The sequence below is a fragment of the Cephus cinctus genome, unplaced genomic scaffold, assembly GCF_000341935.2.
Source record: "Cephus cinctus unplaced genomic scaffold, Ccin1 Ccin1_scaffold0123, whole genome shotgun sequence".
NCBI classification, from domain to species: Eukaryota; Metazoa; Arthropoda; class Insecta; order Hymenoptera; family Cephidae; genus Cephus; species Cephus cinctus.
Window position 1 is genome coordinate 1484606 of NW_014332857.1, and position 25985 is coordinate 1510590.

The 25985-nt window shown below is 39.3% G+C and overlaps 1 protein-coding gene and 2 long non-coding RNA genes across 4 annotated transcripts in view; 2 read left to right on the plus strand and 1 right to left on the minus strand.

The window, feature by feature from the left end:
* Positions 1-1973: 1973 nt before the first annotated feature.
* Positions 1974-25985, plus strand: part of LOC107275144 (nephrin) — a 52221-nt gene continuing 28209 nt past the window's right edge. For both annotated transcript variants that reach the window (XM_025079725.1, XM_025079726.1), the window contains exons 1-3: positions 1974-2183; positions 2691-3246; positions 7353-8155. In XM_025079725.1, coding sequence (XP_024935493.1) covers positions 8035-8155 — 121 coding nt within the window. In that variant the 5' untranslated portion in view covers positions 1974-2183; positions 2691-3246; positions 7353-8034. The remainder of the gene's footprint in view (positions 2184-2690; positions 3247-7352; positions 8156-25985) is intronic.
* Positions 3386-5320, minus strand: LOC112493630. The gene is made up of 4 exons (XR_003058094.1): positions 5025-5320; positions 4594-4945; positions 4246-4434; positions 3386-3970 (listed from the first exon to the last, which is right to left on the minus strand). It is a non-coding gene; the product is annotated as an uncharacterized LOC112493630 (long non-coding RNA).
* Positions 20507-25985, plus strand: part of LOC112493631 — a 17445-nt gene continuing 11966 nt past the window's right edge. The window contains exon 1 of the long non-coding RNA XR_003058095.1: positions 20507-20668. This is a non-coding gene — a long non-coding RNA (uncharacterized LOC112493631). The remainder of the gene's footprint in view (positions 20669-25985) is intronic.

Consider the following 25985-nt stretch of genomic DNA (forward strand, 5'->3'; position numbering starts at 1 on the left):
ATATATATATATATGTATAGCTGTAGGCGTCAAGAGATGTAGAGGTGCTACGCCCTGTTTGCTATACCTATATATATGTATATATACTCTCGAAACTAGAAGCTTATCAGACTTGAGCCATCTGATAAGCATTACGATCCTATAGTCCATATACCTGTGTGCATACATATAGAGATATACGGTAACAATAAAGTAACAGAAAATATACCTAAATTTTATTCACCATATATCGTTCTTATATTCAGGTAATATACCGGGTGGGACAGTATTAAATTAAAAATTTAGTGTACCTGTCATCCAATCCTTAAGGCATCATCGAGATAAGGATATCTCAATCCCCATGAGAATCGTCGATACTTCTCCTGCTACCGATTCTTAACTGTGGGAAATTTACGTACGCTCGTAGATCGAGCCGATCTTTGCCGAACACGCACGAAGCACTTTTGGCTATGTCCTCGGCGAACTTGTGAAAAGGATTGAAAAAATGTGTACGATACGTAACAGGATAAGGATCGAGGGATATATTAAAAAATTTGATTTATGAACTTTATGATTTATCTTTTTCAAAGCGACCGAATCGTAGGATGCGTTTTGAAATATGCTTTTTCATCGTAGCTACATTCCTTCGTTGCTTAGTGTTCTATGCGGCCTTTGGTACCTCGAGGAACCTTCCACCCTTTGATGCCAAAGGTACAACGATAATTCAAGTGCTACGACGCCCGTCTGTTCTCTCGTTCTCTTTCACTAGGTGGCCTCTGTTTATCTATATATCTGTCTCTCTCTTACTCTTTGTCGGCATTCACTATTTTCAGATGAACAATTTGGCATATCTGCCACGTGCCACTTATGTCGTTTGTACAGTTGCATATGAATATAGGATGCACTTTGTGTTTTGATTAAATTAATTGAATTGTTGTTATTGTTATTATTATGGGGCAGTTATCGATCGACTTATCGATACTCAATTTTTACCAAATAATCGATCGGATTATGTTTTATATATTTATAACGGTACTTGTCAATAAATATTTAATTTTTTAATTATCGTCACGAAGATGCATCATTAATGCACTCGTGCGTGGCTCGGAGTGCATTTGAAAATGCACTTTGCAGTTCGATCTGGTGAATCGAAGCGAAGTGGATTGGAGGTGATTATTGATGTTTGTGGAGAGAAATTTGATTTTTTTCTCTTTGTTGGTTATGTTGTCTGGTGCACAGATGCATTTCGTCGAATCGTCTGCAACTAGGAATTTGGTGAATCTTGTATCAGTTTGGGCAGTTCGATTACGATGAATCGAAAGATAGGCGTGTCATTGGGGGATTGTAAGGGATCAGTTCCGTATTGCATATACCTAACCTGCAGTTACTTACTCGGGTCCCACGAGTCGGCACGAATGAAGTAGCCGAACAATTTCGAGTTCGATACCTGCGCTATGTGTTTCTACATTCGATTCGAAGGAATCTCTTATCGTGCGCTATATATCTTTAATCCCAGGAGTAGAGCCCGTGACAAGAGCACTGTTACCCGTTGAGATGCTGCGGGACCATCTTTTAGAAAGCCAATCGAGATGAACGATGATCGATTTTATTTTCGAATTCGACTTTTTTTTTACTTTTTTTTCGACTAAGATAATTCGATATAATTTTTTTTTTTTGGAATTTGTATAATCTTTGATTTTAAAGCTTTCGAGGGTGGTTTATCTTTTAGGGGGATTCAGATGGAAAGTTACTTGTCTGTAAGTTGTATATTGCGTTCTTGTTAATCTTGGTCCAGACTGGATGCTGTGCGTGCTCCTTGAATCTGCAGCATCATTCAGCATCAGCCCTCGGGCTCGTCTCGCCTCCCTGATCTTCACTCGCGCGGACTCCTATACGCTCCGTGATCTCGTATCGTCGTTCGGGATCGCTCGGGAATCATCGGCCATGTTCGGGCGCGCTTCTGTCAGCCAGCGGCGCGCGCCTCGCGCTCGCCGGATCGCGTCAGTGCTCGCCGTGCAGCCTCCACGAGATAACGTGACATCCGGCGCGTTACGCGCGTGGGAGAACGACGTGAGAAAAAACAGCCCCTTGGAAAGTTTAGCCCCTACGACTTTACGACGCGTGCGGATGGACCTGATGAGATTTTAAAGGCTCGACTTTATAAGAGCGTGATTTATTTACACGTATAAATTTTACCTTGAAAGGTTAAAAAAAAAATTTATTTTTATCATTTAGACTTAGTGATACGCAAAATCGAGAATCGAGATGAAATCTTAAATTTTTTTATCCCGGATCGATCATGTGTATCTGTCATATGTAAGATCTTTCGAATGATTTTTTTTTAATCGTTGCATCCTATCTTCTCATGATACATGGACCACTCAGAGATCCTTCACGTATTTAGATACGGGCATGGTTACGCTTGTAAAATCGTAATTAGAAATCTTTGGAATTTCGTCTCGGTGAATCTCCATGAAAATGTCGTTGGACATTATGCTAAGTGCATTATAAATTATGCATTAAGTGTTAAACGACCAATCGATAAAATCCTGTAGATTCTTACGCGACATTTCGATACGTTATATCGGGATGCTGTGAGATTGCCCATGGACCATATTTTATCGAGTGTATAAATCCGTATTGGGATCTCATCCCGATCTGGTTAGATCTCAATATTTTTTTTGGATCATCTTATCGTGTTATCATGGCAGGTTTTCAAGAGTGAAATTATTAATAAAAAAAAAGTTATATAAACTTTTTGAAATTCACTGATAATAACCAATGTGTTTTAGAAGCTTGTGTGTACCTACTCTAGATAATCCGTGAACTATCCAAGTCGGGAGAAATTTTTATCAATTAAATCATTACGGTGTCAGTGTTTTGTATATCGAAAGTTCAGCGGGTGACAGTTTTCAATAATTAAGTAAAAAACTTATTTTTTTTTTCACCGGCTATTTTATCCAATTTACGTAGGACGTAGAGGAACGATATTTCTTCGTTATCCGAAATGTTTATTTGCGCGAATTGTCAGTGTGATTAATATATGATCAGTCGGTTCAAAATTAATAAATCGCTAATTGCTAATGAACTGTGTCAATCGTAACTGTGAACTGATTTTATTCCTGCTGATTTTATTCCGATAGGAATAGAATACTTTTTATTTATTAACTTTGAATTATGCTTGTGACGTGAATCTGTGCGAAATTTTTCATCGCCATGGAGTTATAAGGGTTGCTGATTTCATCTTTACACTTTTTACGTGAATAGGTGAGATGAAATATATATATATACATTTATACACGATTGTCTTACGATTGGAATAGCGATAAATTTATTGATTTATATTTTTAATAATTTATATGATTAGAAAATTTTTTAAACAATTAATCAAATTTTGGTATCAACACATTACGTTATAATTCTATAGTCGTGACGCAAAATTACTTTTGACCTTCAACTTGTAAGAGTATTTAACCCCGAGGTACTAATAAACGACGGCGTCGAGGGGTCGTCCCGACGCTTTACTGTCACTTTGACCGGATGCGCAAATCTAGAATTTTCGAAAATGACCCGAATCAGGAGTGACAATGAAAATAAAATAATAGTAAAAACATATCATTTTTAAAAAATGTCTACCATTGTCTACCAACGACCTTTGACCGACGTTGCGATTAAAATTTTTTTTTATTAAATTTCCAAATACGACACCTTGAATATTAGGGACTGTCGCCGATATAAAAAAAGTGTCGTGCACCATCCAATTAAAAAGTAGAACTTTCACGAGTAACATTGATAAATCGAAACAATGAATTTACGCGAATTCCACAAAAGCAATGGTTTCATTGAGAAAAGGATCAATTCCTGACTGTTGGTAGTCCTGATCATCTATCATCCCAGGATACACTTCTCGGTCCATTGTGTCGCCCGTAAACCGAATCCCACATCAGCCGCCAATTTCGACTGATTTCTCACGCGTTCATCCGTAAAAACCCTAAAATAATCAGTCAAACATTTTTTTTACGTAAACTCAGCATCCCCTAACGATTTGCCCTCGTCTTAAAAATGATATCGAAAATTTTTGCAAAAGTTGAAAAATTACCTAAAATCCACAAATTAACTCATCTCTGGTCGTCCCTTCTAACGCGACCTCTAAAGTGCATGCTAAACCTAAATCAACCTAAACCAGCCCCAAAAATAATCGACCAACTTAACCTTCTCCAGATCTGTGCATCCCCCCTCGTTACGTGTAACTTTGTAAGGACTCACTTGACTTGACTTGGCGAAATTTCATTGATGGCTCGTAAAATTAGGTCGATCCTGATCAAATTGACCAACCCGTCTCTTGAAGCTCTGAGAGCAGTGGTCTCGGTAACTCGAAATGTTTCGAAGTGTCGAAGACGCTCGAGCCACCCGGTACATATATGTATAAGACTATCAGTCTAAGTATACCCAACCCTGAAAAAAGAAAAAAAAATAGAATCCACATTGCGAATTTTTTTTTCCCTATTAAATAAGAACAATATCTGGTTGTTTAAAAAATAATAATAGCCGATAATAATAATCTCTATTTTTTTTTAATATTTTACAGTATACATTCAAATTGTTTATACGTACTCAAAATGTGTTTCGCTATTTATCATTACACGTGATGGATTCTTGTTATTACTCTTTTTTTAGTCCCTCACACCAGATGATATAATGACAGCATAATCGATACCCCATACGCTTGTTTATACTGGGTCGCCTATGATCATATTGGAACAATCGATCAATTGGGACTTGTTAATCTTTTTTTTTTCAAATTCTTCGAAGAAACTCGACCAGACGTCAATTAACTTCTGGCAACGTGTTATTTGTACTGGACGCTTGTTTTGGGATTCTGGACTTTGATTAGAGGAATATATGGGATTTTGAGATGCTGTCTTTTGGGTGTATTGGATTTATGGACCATTTGGAAGATCAAGTGCTGTAATACGATTAAATGTTAATATCCAGTCAAAGAGAGAAAGAGAGAGAGAGAGAGAGAGAGGCAAATAGATAGATACGTAATGTGAGTGGTTACGTAATTGCGAAAATAACTCAATTTTCTTTTGGGACAAAAGCTGTATCTTTCATCTCGTTCTCTTGAATGTTGCAAATGACACTTTTTGTTCGCGACGACCTCGCGAAAATTCACGAGTCGAACCGAACGAGATGGCAAATTTTCCTTTAGTGTCCCTCGGGGTTAATCGTTTTAAAAACAGAGAAGAACAAAAAAGGATAATTGGAGTCGCCGCATTTGGTCGATGTGAAATTCGATTCGTCATAACGTAACTTCGTTCTACGTTTATAGTGCGCGGAATTTGGGATATCGAATGAAAAAGAAAAAAAGAAACCAGCAAAAAAACTTTCAATTGTCAGGATCGAAACTGTCAATTGCCAAATGTTTCCCATCTCCTTGGGACGCTTCCTGTTTTTTTTTTGTCAATGCAATTTTTTGATCTTCTATCTATTAGGGTAGGTAACTTTTTTTAAGTTTCAAAAATAACGTCACTCTCGAAGATTGGCGCATAGAGGAAGCGGAATATAACGGAGACACAGGTAAACAGGTGGGAAAACTATCTGAGAGCTGAAGTTTCAGTGTGGAATTTCTTTTTTTTTTCTTTTTTGTTTTTTCTAAAATTAAACTGTAATACGAGATGACAGACCTTCGGCGGAGTCTATTACATTATTCGCATAAATTCTTAAAAGCGAAGTTGACTCAGAGAATTTCGGAGTTGCTCAAGTAAATTGTACAAGTACCGAAATAGTCTATCATAATACAAAAAAGAAACGTGCTCGGCGAGAAGTTTTTCAAAAATAAAAAAAAAGGTACTCGGAAATTCCACTGAGCGTGGTTACTTTGCCATTTTTCTCGCACGAAAAACTTCGAGAAGCACTATTGACTGAAGAGCGAGACATAAGTTTCGTAGAATAACCCACTGATGCGTTAATAAACTTTGAAAAATAAATCAAATGGTTGAAAAAAAAAATTTGCCGTCAGTAACTAGATCGCCTGGAGACGGAAAAATTCATTGTTTTCTCGCAAAATACAATTTTCCTCTACGATACAGGAAAAACCCGACGACTCTTTCGCCTTAACCTCATTATCCAAGAAAATTGCCATATCTAACAATACTGGAGAAAAACGGTGTCGACGTGATAGAAAAAAAGGAAAAAAAAATTTTTAAATAATACGTCCAATCTCTCCTATAGGTAAATTTATTTTTTGTCACCGTCAATCTCCATCCCCCATCTCACCCTTATACACAGCAACTATTTTTCGAAAAAAATTTTTTTTTCCTCGTTCCGTCATTCCACCTATATACGTCGTTCATATTTTTCAGTTGAAAATCACCGCTCTTTTCATATGACAAAGGATGCTGCGCCCTGAGTGCCCTGAAAATATTCACAAAGCAGCAGCCCATTCGCATGAAGACGGCAGAGTGCAATTTTTGGCGCGCCACCCTTTTAAATCTGCAGTTGCCATTTGACTTAGTGGGTGTATCATCCCCTATACCATGTAGGGTTGCCGAGCTCCCTTACGCGTACAGCGCAAATTACTCGTAAGGAGGATAACTTCTATTTGCAGATAAGACCGTTGGACCCACGTGACCTTGGAACGACTCTAAGATTTTCGTTATCAGCTTAAATTATAACTTTTGGAAAAAAGAGGTTTGCGATTAAAAAAAAAAGTCCTGACTGATCCAACCAGAGTTGAGCTGAGTTCACCTTAAAGAAAGGAGGGCAATAAGAAGCCACGTTAAAGGAACACCCTGTATAAATTTTTTGATCAAGTAATTTCAAGGGTTGCGTAAGAAAAAAAAAATCATAATCCAATGGATTGACCGACGCGAAGTTGTCCCTTTGACGAATTCTCTTTGTTCTACGCGTCACTGGGTTTCGAGGGTGATTTTACGTTCTGTAGTTTTTAGTTTAAAAAAAAAAAAGTACAAAAGCTCCTCGACGAAATTTCTGAAGCGAGAACTAAAATTCCCAGTCCCTTCCACGAGTTAATATCCCTTGAGAAATTGGCCGCGACTCGCGACCATTTCACGCTCGAAGCGAACCATTTAAATCCGTAAACAGACTCATTGTTCGTAACGCGAGCTCAAGTTGGGTAACTTGAGCCTTGGGGTAACCTCGTTTCTCGTAGATTGGATGAGCGCGCTAGATTCGCTTTGACTCCTGAGGTCACATGAGAAATCCTTATGAGGATATACATATGTGCATATACGAATTCTTGCTGCCCTTTCTGTTAGGGGAATAACGTATATTGCATTATTATCGTGAAATATCGAATAATGGTTATCAATACTTGTCAAGATACTAACGTCTCCTTCTGTGTCATAAAGCAGGTGCCGCCTGCTGGAATCCAATAGAGAAGGCCAAATCATCTCGGCAGGACATGGCGGAAGATTAATAAGAAAAAATCGATCAAGACTCCTTCAAGGCAGTATACTTATACTCGGTTCGACTCGATCGAGCTGAAGTTGCGCGAGGACCTGAAAACAAAGTGCCATCTTCTTGTAGGATATAGTCAAACTGTAGTAACTCTTGGAAGTAAGTGGAAAAGTGCGAAGGGTGGGTGTTGCGTTTGAGGAGGAGGTGACTGAGGGGTGAACGTGCCGGGGGTGAAGTTTTTGGAGGAAGTGGCGATCAGAAAGAGAAGACGAAGAAGGTGGGGGTGAGAAGATCAAGCGGAAGGACCAGAAGAGCCGGAAGGGGGTGGCGAGGGCAGGAATTGACAGATGAGAATTTGAGCGATAGAAAGTGGTACTCGGAAGGGGTTGGAGGGACGTAAGAGGAGAAGGTGGGGAGGACGACCAAGGGCGGAAGTGTAAGTGTTGGTGGGGGTGGAAGTGGTGTCGTGTAAAAGGGCGCGGAAAAAAAGAAGAAAGTAAAAAGGAGGTAGAAAGAGGGAGGGGTGGACAAGGAGTTCGCAGGGTCGAGGAGGGACAGTGAATTAGTGCTCTTGCCGTTGACGTGACGTGACGTTGTCGGGGCGTCGGTACGTCGGGACGTCGAGGCGTCGAGATGGAACGAGATGGGAGAGGCGCCACCAGTCGTGGCAGGGCTTTGCTTTTTGCGATTCTTGGGATTTTCGCTCTCGTCGCTTTGAGTCCCTGCCATGCGAGAATCACCAATCAGGAAATAGGTGAGTCAAATTTTCATAATTCTTTGTTTTTGTGGTGCTGCTTTTTTTCCATATAGAAAGCAAAAGGAAAGACGAGGTGTCGCTAACGGCGATTGCGTTCGGAAAATGATGAAATTGTCGCACGGACGAGAGATCGACGTCACCTGCGAGATTGAGTGCTCTGTCGTTTTTCGAAAAATTGTGCATGCGTTATCTCAACGATATCTACGCATTCCTCTCGAATGAGAATTTTTAAATTTAACAAATTTAATTCGCCATTTTTTATCGCAACAAGTTTTAGAGCTACTGGCAATATGCTCATTAAAATTCAGCGTGTTGGAAACTTTGTCCTCTCACAGATATACCGTCGACCAACTAATTACACTTGCGCATACACTGCAGCCTGTTTTAGTGGTTTATAACCACTTTTGTTAAATATATCCCATTCTCGCGGAAAAGCGAAACTTACACCCATCCAACGGTTCGCATGGTTTGTTACATCACGTGTAGTTTTCATTAGGTCGTTTAATGAGGAAATAATCGAAAATCCAATTAAACAATGATTCATTAGGAATAAAATGGTTCCGATTAATTAAAAAAAATTGCCACTACCATTAACCTACGTTATAGCTTTAATTGAAACTGTTGTTTACTAAATGTCTTGTCAACCATAATGGAAATTAGGTATTACGTTCGTTGAAACGTAAAGTTGTTGGAGCCTGCTGTTTTATCGACGTTATCCAGCGCCATCTACAACTGCACGCGTTCTCAAACTTGATATTTTCCAGCATAACATAACCTCCCTCAAATAACAGATTTAATTCAATTTTCCTTGCCGCTACGAAACCTCACGCGCAAGAACTTCCCTAATGAATTTCGAGAACTACAGGGAAGCGAGAGACAGGGTGCCAATGTAAAAACATAGAGAAATCTTGAAAACAGATTCCCGAACGTGCAAAACACGCTGAGGGCTACGATAGTGTCGTGGTGAAATTTACTTTGACCAAGCGTCGCGCCGCCACGATATAACTCGACGATATTATAACACTGCCGAAAACAATGTCCTATCCTAAATCACATATGACATATAGAGTTACGTTGTTAGGCTAACAAGGTAGCGATAATATGTGCCTTGCGATAACGAACGGTCACGCAAAGAACGTGGCGCCATTTTATTATCGGCAGGACGATAAACCGTACGAGGATCGTAAAAATAAAAGGAGACGAGATATGGAATAAGAAAATAATAAACCTCTTTTATTTCCATACTATTACCTAAGACCGTGGTCAATGATACCTTTATGTCTTGTTATGTCTTATACGGTTAGGTTAAGGTGACGTTTGGGTTAGGTTTTCATTCGCCGGCTTTTACTACGCTTCGCTTCGGTAACACGGACGCCTAGGAAGTCCCTTAAAAAATTCATTCAGTTCAGACTCGATCGATTTTACGAATCTCGCTATTTCCTTTGTTTACACTTCGTTTAAATAACAGACCGTTAACCCAACTTCACACGAGTACTTCGGTTGCTGGCTACAGTAATAATAATAATTACACATCGTTACAAAGCCTTTGCTCACGATTTTAGTATTTTCTTTGTGTAACGGAAATTTTGTTTGAATTCAAAGCAAACAGTATTTTACCGTTTACCGACGGTCGGTAAAGAAGAGTTTTATGTGGTTATTTTTATCGTTTATCGAAACTTTGAAAATTTAGTGTAATTTCCTTTCGCTCGTCATTCTAAAATCTACTTGTCACCTATACGAGCCCGGGTATCAATTGTCGGCAATGTTTGTTCGTGACGATACAGATTAACAAACGTGACGGACAAAAGCGCCCAGGCGTCGGGACGTTCGAAATATCGAATTGTGAAACGCTTACAAGTTTCGTGTAAAAAGTTTGCTTTCTAGCGTGAAACACGATGGCGCGGCTCGATAATCGAATAACCGCGGAAAGTACTTTTAAAAGCTATGAAAGCAACCACTTTTCGTATACGACAAGAGACTATGTTTTTTTTTTATTTTTTTTCAATATCGTATACTCTGTGTATCGAATGATGATATTTTCAAGCGACGTTTGTTCACTGTGCTATTTATCGAAAGAATATATTTAATTATATTTTTTTGTATTTTGAATGCAAATATCGGGTAAGAATTGTTTGGACTGTGAAGATTTTCCAAATTTCATTATGATAATAATTTATGGACTTGACGATAACGTTTGAAATCTTAACGTCGAAACCCTTTTTTTTACCCGAGCCCCACCGGTCCTCCTCTTGGCAGATGGAAGAAAAATTAATGCAATCACGTTAACGATAATACAGTGGGGGGGTCGAAAGAGATCTTGCGACAGGATAAAACATAATTACTAATTTAGGGTCCACCTCCTTTTCTGGTGTCTCCTTTTTTTTCTTTTTTTTTCCTTTATCATTCCTTTTTTTCATTTCTTTTCTTTCAACTCCCTCATCTTTCTTCTCCTCTTCAAATCGCCTTTTATCACGAGGTCCTGAAAAATATTACTTTCAATATGGAGCATTCGGTTAACCGGAACAACCAGAAAAGAATATCCTTTCTTACTGTTTCTCTTTCATAGCGAAACTACCAGCCAGCTTTTTTCATTCAGCACTTATTGCATTTCTCTTGTCGGAGAATCTACCTCACGTACGGAGAGTTTAACATGATTAAAGAAAACAGAGACTGATGTCAAAAATTTTTTTTTTTTTTAAATTACCCGCCGACCCACCAATAACACGGGGCAGGAGACTCTGTCATATAAAGTTAACGAGATAAAAATGTGTGTAAAAAAGTGTCCAGGATAATTGCGCGTCTTTTTAAAAGTTTTCCAAAAAATTATTTGGGACAGATTTTCAAAAAAAAAAAAAAAAAAAAATTGCAAGTGTAAAAGCAGTAACGACCGTTTCAAAAATCCCTTTATTTTCGTGCATATTCGCAAAGTGGCAATGAGAGTCATTGCACCGTCGCCTCTGTAGACTCTCCGACGAAAACAATTCGTTACACTTGACAACAATTAGTAGAAAGTGCCAGTTGCAAGTGGGCGAAAGGACTCACGGGCGAAGTCGGCTGAAACGTGACTGAGAAATGCTGGAATTTTCCACCGTCCCCTCGCGTCTCCGCCCCTTGTCAGACTTTTTTTTTCCTCCATCCCCCCGTCGCTCTATTTTTTCATCCCCCCTCTCGAGCCCAAAAAAATAAAATACTCACATCAGTAGTCCGACCATTCTTGGCCACGCGTGTACCCGTATTATACACACGTGCTAAAAGCCACCCCCAGCTAGCTGTCTACCCACTTGCGCACCTTAACTACTTGCACTTAGCTCAAGCTGCAATTCACTGCACGTGCACTGGCTCTACGCCTATGGCGCTGCTACAAAAAATGACAGCGCGAACTTCAAAAAAATGTGTAATACCCAAAAATAGCATTATTATCAACGTTATCAATTCGCATTTTCGGAAATTTTTGAACTTATCGAAAAAATTTTTTTTCAATTTTCGTTCATCCGTCACTGCGTTGCGGTCAAATATTTTTGATCAATCATTCCCTGTCTTTGGATTGTTCAATAAGATCCAGTTATACCATAAATCCTTTCTGGCCACAGCGACGATAGGATCGCGTGGAACTCAATGCTCCTCGTCTTCCTTCGACTTGACTGGGTTATGTTTATCTAAGAGAACTGGCTTGATTGCTTAGCAAGTAGATATCGACCTCGCGGCTCCGCCGGGCAAGAAACTATCAGCGGAAACTCTTGGAATGTATACCTCGGCGCTTTCTGGAACGCCTCTGTATAACGCTACCCGGGCTACGCGTATCGCCGTTTCACTTGAAGTGAGCAGCTGCACCTGTCATAATTTTTCAAACGATCCTCCGACTTGCTTCACTCGCTTGCGTCGCTCGATTATTATTTGTCGGACTGGCATGTATGTGTCCGTCGATCGGTTACGCGGAATGTGGAACGCTCCGACCTGGAATGTACATTGGGACTGTATTACAAGCTGCTGAGATATATATGTGAAAATTATACAAGAATCCTCGGAATATCAGACACGTTGAGTGTATTATGAGTTAATTTAGTGTCTAATTTTTTTTTCTTCTTCTATACCATAAACTCATAATTTTTAACGAGGCCATCAGTAATTAGACGATAGATCATTACGATGGATTTATCGTTGCTTTTGTATCCGACTGGATCTAATGAGTCGAGACTTGAGATTGCTTATAAATTTTTAGGTTGGTCAGGTAAACTAATTAATTTTATTCGGTACACATTTTATATATGGGTTCATAAAGATGAAAAATTATGCGGGTTAATATTTTTTTTTCCGGGCAAAATGTGACCGTATATGGTTTATGCGTGATATAAAATCATTTTTTTTTTTTTCCTTATCAATTAATTCACTACTGACTTTTTTGGATCGTGTGAAATTTTTTCTCAAAATTTTCCAAGACCCTGACATCTCGCTGCGTCGCGACGCTCTGAACCGGGAAAAAGGTGCTCACACGCATAGCCTAATTACATTAATTGAATTAATTAGTTGTCCTCGTTGCACACCAAAGCTTTATCATTGCTGTCAGTCAGGCTATCCTGTTTTTTTATCTTCGTACTCAATTGCCATCGAGCTAAAATAATTGATAAGCCCAGCACCAGAAGGGAGGATCGTATCAACGTTGCCATTAGCAATTATTCGTCGGAGGTTCAGTGGACACACCATTATTTCGTAATATCCTATAAATAGAATCACTCGTAATTCTCGTCATGGTATAAAATGAAGGCAGGTCTCAGCGGAGTGACCTCACGACCCTTTTCCTTTTTGCTCTTCCGTATTTCGTTCTCTCGCAATACGAGGAACTTGGGGCGAAGAGAAAAAAAAAAGGAATGTCGGAAGGACTTTTGTACGTAGCGTGTCCTTAACTGCGAAAGAGATAGAAGCGGGATGCCGAACAAATCACGGATCATCAGAATCTGAGAAATCCGGATAACGGAGTCTGTAGGATAATTTTTTTTCTGGTGGATGAGGGATGGAGGGGGTGTAGCAAAAAAAGTCGATAATTAATAAAAAAAAAAAAAAACACATCAAATCCCTTGGCGATAAGAGATGCTCGATTAAATATCGATAAAGTCGTGTTGGAAAAGTGATAAAAAAAAATGATGGGTAAAAAGTGTGTAAAGTAAACAAAAAAGAAAAGATTAAAAAAAATTCACGAGAAACTTTTTCTCGCGCGCCCACGAATGAGGATTCTTCGCGCTTTGAGAAAACAAAATGGCTGTTTTACCCTTGGGAAATCGGTGAATACGACTCGCCGGGGTTACCTTTCAACTTTTATCCGTCGTAGCAGCCAGTCGACGTTAAACCGACGGGGTCAAAGTGGGTCGTTCGTCGGAGCGAATCTCTTTAACTTGTCGAAAGTTTTGTCTCGTTTAATATAATACGGTCGGGTCAATTTACAAAAGTATTCTCGGGTTGGCAGACTGTACACGGTCGTTTTTGGGCTTTGGTGACGTCGCGGCTTCGACAGCGATATTAACTTTTGGTACCGAGTGTATGCGAGCAACGGTGACGTCACCTAACGAGTCGTACAATGACGTCGACTATTTTCACGGTCAAATCGTACATGAGAAATACAGTCAGGCTGGAATATCAAAATTTTAGGGGACTTATTTACGTTTCGGTTCGTTAGGAGTTGGCCCCTCAAAGCTTAACCGATGTCGCGAGTCGACTGCAGCTGAGTGGGTGAATTTTGAAAAAAAAAATTGTTTGAGGAAATATATATATTTTTTTTTCCTTTTTATCGTGACGTCAACTTCGACGCTCTAGGACGCCATTTTTTCGATCAAGCCAATCTTCATGAAACGACTGCGATGCTTCTCGTGAGATACTGGCTTGGTATATCCATAACAGTCAACGTATAGTACTATGCAAGGCTCTTTGCTTGGCTCTCAACGTAGCGAAAATCGCTCAATGAAATTGATCTTGAGGAAAACTGGATGCATGCCTGAAGCCACGGGAGCGTTTCTAATTCGCGATGCTTTTGCATATAGGAAAATACTGGAAGGTTGAGATATCGACTACATTTGTTTCGTTCCCTGTTGGGTATATCTATACGCGTCTATGAAAATGTATAGGGAGCTTTTTCACGCTTTGCTGCTACATGGAAACACGGCGGAACGACGGGCCGACACTCGGACAGATTCTTTTTGCTAGGACATCGAGCACCGTCGTCTCGATGCGTTCGAGGGGAATTCGAGTGTCTCTTGAAACTAAAAATACGCAAGAGAATCTCCGCGTCCCTTATCCTTTTATTAATCTTACCGAAAGATAAAACGACTGTATTAATAGTGAATGATAAATCTTAAAAATAACGAAGATAAAATCGAAAAAAATTAATTTTTACGTAAATGCACGCAATTTGAGGAATAATACAGCCTCGATATAGTCAATTGATAAAAATAAAAAATTTTATTATCACCACGTGACGAGACGCTTATGACGAGACGTCCCGACGTTCACGTAATTTCTACGGGTTTCCCAAGATTAACCACCCTGCCTCTTGGAATCTCCTTAAGAAAGCCCATCTTTTCCTTTGCTCCTTTTCGTTTTCTCGGCCGAGCATAAACTTATAAAGGAAAATCCAAGTACAGCCGGATCTTCATAACTTATCAAAGTCCTACGAAGAGACCTTCCCGGGTCCATCGAAATTTATGGATTAATTAGATTCTACCTTTTTTTCAATATTCCCTTGAAAAAAATATGCATTGCCTCGTCTCGTACAGTCACGAAAAAAATCGCCTCGGCTCTGTCATAATCTACACCGTGTCAGCGAAGTATTTCGTTGAGAACGACGAATGTACATAACCTTAACAAAAAGTTAGCACGTCCGTACGAAACTAGAGGGACTTTTGGTACGAATTGATGTAAAAAAAAAAAAAGTGGACGAGAAGGTATCGACGAAAAGATGAAATCCACTCGTCTCTCGTGGAAACTTGCCTTTACCTCTGAATAGTCCTTTGCCGAACTCGGCAACGTCAATGCAGGCGCCCATCGACAGCCGTAGAATTTTGCCAGGACCGCGCCTCAGGACTGCCAACATCGTCGGTATCCTAACTCTGTTGGCACGGAAGGTTCGTCACCCTTAAGATCCGAACCTAACCTCACCTTCATTCATACCGCCCTTATTTCTCCTTCCAGACTTCTCCTTTTTATACTCCTCTCGCGTCGCCTTGTCAAAGCCAGAGAGATTTAAGCATCTGTCGTCACTCGAATTCATTTAATACCTTCGCCGCGACCGATCGAACCATTGTCCGCTATGGCGAGTTCGCACGAAACTCAGACTGAATCGCAAGGACAGGGGCCGTACATTGCATTCTTTTTTTTTATATTTGGTTTTCGTGACGACGAAATTAATCGCCCAATCGTTTTGACGTTTCGATGAACTTGAAATCTGAGGGCAATTTTTTACGAATATATATTTTTTTTTCGGACCTTTTTTTCTTTTTACGTGATTTTTACCTTCACTCGATCCGGGAATCTCATTTTTCTCACGATCTCATCACGTCGCAAGCGTAAGTATCGCGGCGTCTTTTTTCCGTGAAAAAGATAAAAAAAATAATAATAGTAAAGATCGGCTATTTATTATTCAACCGACAGCCACTTCTTTACGGCTTCGAGAGGATGACACTTTTCTGAAAGCACAATCTCTATAGAGCATGAGAACGGTGGGTTACGCGTAAGATGAAGCTTTTCATGGACCAAACGATTCTTCTCGGCATCCACGTATAAGTAATGGCACTATCGTTTCTTGACTGATAACATCATATCTTGTATCCATATGATATTACGGTTATCAGTCATCAATCTCGGTAAGGTGTCTTGACAGTCCTGACTCCTCCCGTTAACCATACTTTTAGTGGACGTGATCTGCTTTTTAAATAATGAATCTCCGTACACGCCTATACATAATTATTATATACAAGTCACTCTCCGCAATGAACGCGAAAAAAATATATTTCGCGTAAATTTTCAAAAAATTATTCCCTCTACCAGAAAACTCTAGTACTTTGTTTACTTCGTATCTTTATACTGCACATTTACACAGTAAAACTTGGTAAAAATGTCAAAGCTCTATATATATAGTATTCAAATTTTAATTAGTACCAGAGTGATTGGTTTCCACCCAACCAACCCTGTCTCATTATCTCATAGAAATCTCAAGACTTGAATCTCGACGTTCACATGGAACTCACAGCTAAGAGATGTAAGTGACGTATATATATATATATATATATATAAACGTTTGAAATTCCTTGCAGCAAAGCACAGCTGATTGTTGCCGAAGCTCCGAGCTCCAATCTGTAATCCGGCCGTACTGAATTTCCCCGATTAAACCTCAACACCTTTAGGAGAACAGTTGGAAAGTTTCGTAGCCAGACAAGCTACCCCTCGTCTGCCCCCTAGCCCAGTAGCTATTAACTATACTCGATAGTAACTACTAGCCTGTACCATTTTGGTATATAGTATGTATAAAATAGTAGTAGCGGCGCTATACCACTAGCAGTAACTATACAGGTACCACTGGTAACTGCACACTGGACGATATCGAGTGAGCTCTGGGACATTAATGGCATTACCATAGTCGCATTTGACAAAACGCAATCAGGCCGACGGTGTCCAAATAGTTGACACAATCGAAGGCGAATAACCCGAAACGTGATTATTGCGGACGAATCAAGTTCTCGGGCGATCGGTGCGCTGATTTTACGCTTTCGGCATTTCGTACGAGGTTAGCCGAACGGATCCGAAACACAGAAATTGGCCGGTTGGTGTTGGCTCTTAGCGTGATCGACGGTGACGTCTGTTTACGGATACAGTCCGTAGGCGGTAGCTGGTCCGGCACATAAATCAGCCATAAGGAAAGGAAGGAAGCTGGTCGGAAAATGTTTGTTTATCGAACCTGCGCAGTGCACTTCTGCGCAATCGAAAGTTTCTCGAGATCTAGTAAAAGTACGAAGGGATCATTTTGGATTACGTACGACGCGTTAAGATATGCTGACGTTAAGACGAATTTATCGTTTCTTAGGGTAGAACCGGATTGGTCCATTACACAGTATCCTTGTAGATGGAATTACTACCGGTCTTGTCTCTGTTTACTACTTGTTGTCAGTCGTCACTTCTGCTTAACTTTCTTGGGGATCCACAGTTGGGATACCGAGGTGTCTTGTCTCGTTAGGTAAATTAATGAAGTGGCGTGTCTTAAGCGGATTATCAATCTTTTAATTGATGTGAATCGACCTTAAGGTATTATTTCGCACTGTCCCGTTAGTCTGTTTAGGGAAATTCGTTTGAGTGCCACTCTACGTGTATATGAAGAAAAAAAGGGTTTTTGGAAATTTTAATTATTAATTTTCATACTCGTGGTATACGTTGTATTTATTACGTAGGTGGTGGTTACGGGCGAATCAGGAAACGAATTTAATGGTGGTATTGTTTTTTTATCGAAATTCATATTCGACGATCGATCATCCTGAAAGTTATGGACCTTGAAATTCAATTGGGCAATCGTATATTGATTATATTTATTGATCCGATCACTGGCATGTTTCCGTAATTGAGACAAGGGGCGCGTTTAGTGTCTCCGTAAATTTGGTGTGAAGACCACCTTATTCTGAGGGTACGATGTCTACTTGGTCTCTCAATTAATTATGGTAATTAATTACACTCGCCTACCAATTACGACGCAAATGTCCCGGACGTTCCACGTGAGGTGGAGCCAAACGGGTTGAATAAGCTGATTGGACGTTCCTAAGATTGAATCGAATTTCTAGGAAAGCGTCATCATTGTCAATCGGCTGTTCTTGGGAAATTTTCATTGTACCGGGTGTCCGAGAAATGTCACTCGTAATGACTCACAGGTCCAATAACAGAGGTTCGTACGGGAAGGGAGTAGCTTCGTTAATCATTGACACTATTTTGGTCCATTTAATTTGTTTGATTATAGATTTTCCCCCACAGATCAATTATTGACATTGTTTGCTGCACCTGACTGTGTCCTCTTATCGAGTCTAATTGGTACACATCATTAAACGGGAATCGTATACGGAGCAATTCGGGAAAGTGTTTATCAACTATTTACACTGGAGCGCTCTAGCGGTTGCTGCGACAACAGACTGTACCGGTTCTACGATAAAACGTCAAATGCGTCAGAGCGCCAGAATTACGTTTACGAGTACACTAGGAACTATAATTCAGGTAGCTACTTGTGTATTGTTGTTCGACGCTTTCTTTGTTTTAATCAATAACTTGTAGCTAAGCTACCGCTAAGAAATGTATATCAACATAGTAAAGTTCTACTGCTAGACCCAACTATGGAGATGAGTGGTTGCATGGGTTCGGAACAACTTGGACTGGCAAGCAGGTTGAAGCAAACAAGACGAAGGCGAGGATGTTACACACGACGTAATTTACAGTAATAACGTCAAAGGCAACGTACTGTTCTTAATTACTGTTATATTCCATGGAGCGTAGGGTGTACGTTGATTGGGTTCACGAAACGATTAAATTTGTCGTATAAGTATTTTCGAATATAGAATTGGAGGTTAAAAAAAAGTCAAGGCAATTATAAATTTCGATAATAATTATCCAATAACAATTTTAATTAATTCACTTGTAAAAAAGTCGATGACTAACAGCTCGAATGGTCTAATTAATCTAGATTCAGTGGGCCCACCCTCAACCTCTGCCACTCAAGAATTAAAAACGATGGTTACATCCATAGTATAAGGAGCGCCTTGTTATTCCACCATTTGTAGTAATTGCGCACAATTAGGCACAATTAACGAAACGTAAGTTGCACTTATGTACGTACGTTGGCACTTGCTCGAATTATCATCCAGTCGGTAAGCCATGTTTTCAGTGCGTCTGCACAGTCCAATGTGCAATGTTCATCGTGCAATGATGCCACTTACATATGTTGTATGCACAATCCACGAGACAGAATTACAGTGCGAACGTTAAACACCCTGCAGTGCAAATTGTCTGGGGCAATTATATAAATTGAAAGATATACTCAATCTCCTTCCCGTACCCCCCCGTTCTCCGCGTTCATGTCTTTCTTTGGTAAGTAAGACCCCTTTACGAGCTCTTCCCGCTCACCACAAGATGGCCGTGCAACAGTTACCATCCACTTCATTCGTTCCTGTCTCTGGCACGTGTGGCGCCACTGTTGCTGCTTTTTACCGCGTTCTCGTATATCACAAAGTGCCCACGTCTATTTGCAATTAGGACCATCCGCTATTGTCGTGGATACGTGTACGTGTCCTCCTGGTCGAATCAGCACATAAAACACGTACGAAGGTATATACTGTCCCCCTCTTGTAGCACACAGCCTTGGTAAAGTTTTCCTTCTTGCGGATTAATGACACCTATTCTTCTTATTGTCGGAGCACTTTGCGAAAGTGAAAATTGAGCCCTTTTGTAAGCACTGTATTCTCTGCTAAAAATAGGTATTAATTCTTTTCTACAGTTTTATGTCATATCACGTACCCATACAGGCCATTGATCCAGGGCAAAGTTCATTTTGTAATTATAGGTTATCCTTTCAAAATATTCACAACTAACACTGTTTTCTTTGCAACAGATTTAACACTGTGTACGTGATTAGACGAAGAATTTATTTCAATTCCACGATATTTGCTCTGAGGTTGTGTGCTAACTTTTTTTTTGAGGTTGGAATGAAGACTTCTGTGCGAACTGTGAAATAATTATCAATGCCTAATTGTGGAATGTCTGTGCGGGGACTAGTGAGTTTTTGTGTTAACTAAATAGGATGACAATTGATACAACTCAGCAGACTGTTAATTAGTTGAGGTGAACTTTTTAACATTGCTGATACGTAACTGTCACTTTGTGTTTGCTGGGAAACAAGTGTCAAATCTGTGACGATCAAGTGTATACCATAGGGTGATTCCAATGAAGCGAAGATGTGTAAGTGCTAAAATTTACGAGTTAAAAGAATTTTCTAACAATTTTCCCTAATTTTCAAATCACCGCTACCGCTGCGATAATTGATTCGTTATTCCTGTTTGTTCAGTGTTCAGAACAGGAAATCAGGCAGTGCAAGTTCTCCGCGTCCCAATCAAAATGTCTTAATTGGAACCGACAACAAGAAAGCGAACGGTCAGTTACAATTCATGATAATAACTCAGCCCCTACCGTCGTCGCTTTCATTAGTGACAACCACTTTTTTTTATTCGGAGAACGAATACACCCGACGACAGCCGAGCAGCCACGAACGTAAATACTGCGTCTCCGAATTCGTCCGCTGTCACTGTGCCATTGCACTCTCCAGTAACAATGCATCCATTCATCCATTGAATTGAGTGCCGCTCGGGTCCTTTTCATTTTTATTTTACTCTTTACTTTTATTTATTTTTCTCTTTTTTATTTACCTGACTCTGGGCTACAGGTACCGGCCGAGTCGAGACCCCGGCGGCAGTTTTATTTCCGTTTCATTTGCTTCCTTTTGGGGTAAGTAACCCGTTGCCACTGAAACAAAGAATAAACCCGACCGAAATTTTAAATTCAAAAAGAACTAAATTGCACCGGTGTCCATCGAAACTATTTTTATACAGTAAAAAAAAATACTGTCTAAACCCACTACCGGGTTGGTCATAGTAAAACTCGATATTCAACGATGTACTGCTCTCGTAAAAACATCGCAAGAATTTAGGTTAGGTTATTTTTTCATACAAAGGAAATTTTCGTACTGGCCATAAGTTCCCTGGGCTACGTGTATTTCAAGCTTTACGATATTCCATAGAAAGGGAAAATTTCGTTATTCACATTATTCAAAATAAACTACGACATAGTACCCTGTGATTTAATACTCTTACGGAGCTCATATATTCCTATATACGTGTTCATAGCTTTAACGTTAATTATTCTATGTCCGTCGTTAATGTCGGTTTCTACAGTAAAGGTAAATACACAGCCCGAAAAATATTCTCAGCAAGGGCGCGGATTACGAAGTTCCCCTATACCATAAAGTCTCAAGCCTGAAACCCAGTTGACTGTGGAATCAATTTATGTTTCTATTCTGGCCCTAGAAAGTCCACTAATGAAATTCAGGTCCTAACAAAACGAATTCAGGTGTGTACCGAGCCTTAGGGATATCTAGAGGCGTATCTCGCTGTTCTCATACGCTTCACATTGTATACTCAAAGACGCTGATGTATGAATCCTCGCCCATTACGATATTATCAAATTAAGAATTCGTATTCCATACGCATTCCCTGCTGCTTTTAAGCTCTTTCCGCCATATATAATTAAGCTACAGATTGATCTCTTAAGAAATATCTTAACTGTCCCAGGTAATACTATTGGATGTCCCTTATTAAAGTCTGGAACAATAATGAATTTATTAGCTCCATATATTTTCCATATTTCATATCTTCATTACATACCTTATGTTACGTTAATTGACACAATGGCCCATTTTACATATTTTAATGGAAAATTGTCAATTATAAAATTCCTTAGGACAACCCATTGAAATTTTATGATATATTCAATTTTTTATTTTATCCAATATACAAATCTTCTTTATATCAATTAAAATTTATTGATTTCATATGAAAATTTTATATTGGATCACAGTGGGGAGGTCGAAGGTCATCTACGTAGACGATTAGCAATTTGTATTATGCTAAAATGGAAACTATACGTACCTATAGTGAAATCCGAATTGTATTATCGAAAATTTATTGATCTATTCAAGTTTGCTTAAAATTATTCTATAGTCCGTTATCCATAACTCACACTGAGTGCAGATTACGTCTGAACTCCAAGAGCCCTTAGCACTCGAGCATAGGGTGTTGTATGAGCGAATTCGTCGATGCTAATATGAATGATGCATGAATAGACGGTTTACGCGAGATCAGCGAATTCATCCCTTGCGAATTTCACCCCATTGCACCCTGTTACTCTGTGCTTTGGTGGATGCCTGGTATTATGTGTCTGGCTCTGTCCTCTAACTTTTAGTCTCCGCGATCTGGTAGTCGTATACGGAGGATATATGGGGTACAGGTGTTGGGGCGTGCCGGGCCTCCCCTTAATAAAGTTCCAAATACTTGGAACTTTAACCCTTGAACTCGAAGGGCGTGCGAAGGGGATGCCAAGCAATTTGTGATAACTGTTGGATATTATAAAGAAAAATAATAGACTTAATTCTTTTATACTTATCAATGATCCATATGATTAATTAGATAATCTGATACTGTATTTGAATTAAGGGTAGTTCACAGTGATATCGTAACTGGTATTACGTAAATGTCAAAGTTCATATTACGTTTCCAGAAATTCTCTGGACGTTACGTAACTTTCCTATCTCATGGCAATTTCGGACTTTCGAAATGCAGAATTATACCTGGGATGGCAGTGCTAAATTGTACAGCGCTATATTTCGTACTTTCGAACTAGCGCTACTCGACTGATATTATTTTTTTTTTTTATAGCGAAAGACCAAATTCCAGCCAAAGCGAATGAGTGATATTTTCTTGATATTGTTTCTCTGACGTTTTTTCTTTTTTTGTATTTAGTTAAAAAAAAATTCAAATCTTTTAATATTTTTAATTATTATTTTCTTCACGCGCGTATACCTATATTTATTATTTCCGGACTGTGATAAAAAGGGCATTCAAGTTATTTGGACAGTCGGGGGAATTCTCGATACGGGAAAGAAAAATGTTTCGTCATCCTTAAGGGTAGTAAATCTTTATGGTACCGATGTGAATTGGAAAAGATCCAATGGGGGAATCCGGTGAGCTTCCTTAGGAATCTCAAATAAGGGTCGGCAGGCGGTTATCATTGCGAGCAAACCGGTCTCCTGCCTATTGCGCAATTTTCATTCCATTTTTCAAGATTCCCTCTGACGCAATCGTCGCAATTACCTTTGATCTTTCCTTCATTAGCTTTGTTCCCGGTAAAAAGGTTACAAGCAGAAAGCAAACGCGTTCGTGACTATACTCGAAGATGGAGAAAAGCTCAAAGTGTTGCGGGATCGTATCCCCATTATTATTATTTATTTATTTATTTTTTTTTTTTTTGAAAATGTTCACGTCCACAATTTTTCGGGCTTAAATTTTTTTATAGCTACCCACCCTATCCGTATCACATAGGATTTACGATTCGCGTCCCTAAAGAGTCTTTTTCGGTTTTTTTTTTTTTTTTTTTATAATGACCACTGTTACGTGAACCATTTCATATTGTTACCTAACAATTTATATCCTGACAATATTTAGAATTCTGATCAAATGACATTTCGTGAGTAAACTTCGTGGCTCTAATGGTGTCATTGGGTCGAGTTATTATTACTAATTAATTATAATCATAATTGTAGAATTTTTAATTCTCACGATAACGAAGTTCGCTAACAAATGGTCCAACAAAAAATATAGTTTAATACCCTTTAAACACCAGTCACCGTAAAATTTTCAAAATTCAACAAGAATTGTCCCAAGGAGCTCGTTTCCATAGCGACTAAAAAAAGTGAGTCGAAATAAATTTTTCAAAAACTTCAAGAATCACGAAACTGAGGAAAATATGAGAACCGTATTACACGCGTATTCGTTCATACATATTATATACATATATAATGAGTATGTAAATCCGAGTTTTCATTTCCTGAAGTATCGCGAAAGAATTTTCTCAAAAAAAAAAAAAAATTCAAAAAGTCGAAAGGAACGCAAAGTAATGCATACACACAAAGACTTCCTTTCGGTTCAGTTCTCGTCGTTCCCTTCAAATCAGCATTCTCGAAGTGACGACGCGTGCTCGTTCCTCATCGCCGTAGATTTCGAAAGGACAAAGTTTTCCCGTGTAATCTCCGTACAAGGGTTTTTCGTCTTTGAGCCTAATCCTCGAGTTTCCTCCGAAAATAAAATAAATCCCGAGGTCCTTGGTTTAGCCGTGCCCACGATATTTTCGCTAACGTTGAAAAGGGATATAACGACGCGCAGGCGTGAAAAGCTATATCCGATTCGGTTACGAAATTTCGCGACCCTTCAGTCTGAACCCAGCCGGACACCCGGTATATGTATACCAAGTACGAGCCACTCTCGTAACTGTACGTCAGGCAATTAATTACGATGGATACGTGTTAAAATACATATACAGCATATATGTTATCAGTAATAATTATCACATAGGACTTTTTCTAATAACGCTATATTATTATAAAAAATTAATCTGCAATTAGGATCATATATATATATATATCGAGGATTTCTCATGAAAAACGTCTTAGACGTTAAGCTGAGGTCAGGTTGGATTAGGTCGGCGAGAAAAAATCGTTGCGTTGGAAATGGGTACGATTGCCGAAGATCGAATGTCACGTTTTTACTTTATACGTGTATATATGTATATCCCAGCGAATGGTATACTTCCTTTTGGGCTTTTTAATCGTCCGATGGAAGTCGAGCTTTTCAATGTAGCTTTTTCACACTATCCAGGCTATCGCAGTGGCGCGCCGGTACACTCGATTTCCTGAGACCGTAGAGCAATGGAAAATACGAGATCCAAGTGTACGTGGAAAGAAGTAAGAGGCGTATTGAGTGGAAACTCGTGGGAAAGGAGAGAATGAGAGAAATTGGTAGAAAGGAGTCTGCCGCGTGGGTGGCGGGGGGGCTGAGGATATCTGCGGTCGGAAAAGCCAATCTAAAATCGAAATCATTCCTATCGATTCTCTGCCAACTCTAGCGTTCGGCTGCAATATATCAGAGATTCATCTTGGTGATGTAGCAAAAACATCGGTCGCATAAAAATTCACCTATATATCAACCTGTCATATAGCATCGTATTTGTACCTATCTTCGCCTGATATTTCTATATATGTATATATAATCCTGATGTATACAGGCATACTATATGGGGCGACAGTCTGAACGATTCTCAAGGATTTCGCAATTCCGAAACTCCGAACGTGGAAAGACATACTCGAGTCTATGCTCGTTATTATGTGACATCGATATCGAGATATCGTTACGAGATAAATCGCTGTTCGATATTTATCATTTGACGATGCATCTAGGGATATGTAAACTTATATGAGTGATAAGTTTTTTTTTATTTTATTTTTTTTTTTTTTTTTTTTTTTTTTTTTTTTTTTTTTTTTTTTTTTTTTTTTTTTTTTTTTTTTTTTTGAGAATCGAGGAATCGCAGGGAATTTACTAACTGTCATACGACCGTAGCAATTCCATTCGTATAGACATCAAATCGACATCTTTTCATTGTTACGTTTCAATTGTCCCCAGCATCCGAAAATCTGGACCATAAAAAAAGTTATTGATGAAATTTTTTTTTTCAAAATTTTTCCTCTTTTTTTGTAATACATAAATTTGACTCAACGAGAATTCCCATAGTATCAGGACTGTCAATTTCCGTCCGATGCGACTAATTAGTGAATATCGAAGCGACTGCTAGTACAACTGTACAAAAAAAATGTATCCCGGGATTTTTCAAAAAACTTGTTCAAGTTCGTGCCTGGGCCAAGTGTGCCTTGGTCGGTGTGCGCATTATCGATCCTCGCTAATTCACTTCCATCTCGTTACCATCGCCAACTTTCTCTCGGCACAGTGAGAAGTTTCTTTCCTGTCGGCACGGCAGGCCGACGTTAGTTACTACCTTATGTAACACATAGTCAATAAATATGTAGTATATTATGTGTATATATGGATATATATATTGAAACTACCCCATCGCCACTTAGTCGCAAGACGTCTTTATGACTCTTTCAACCCGACAGCCACTCTGAATCCTGTGCTATGCACTTGTTACCCCCCCCCCCCCT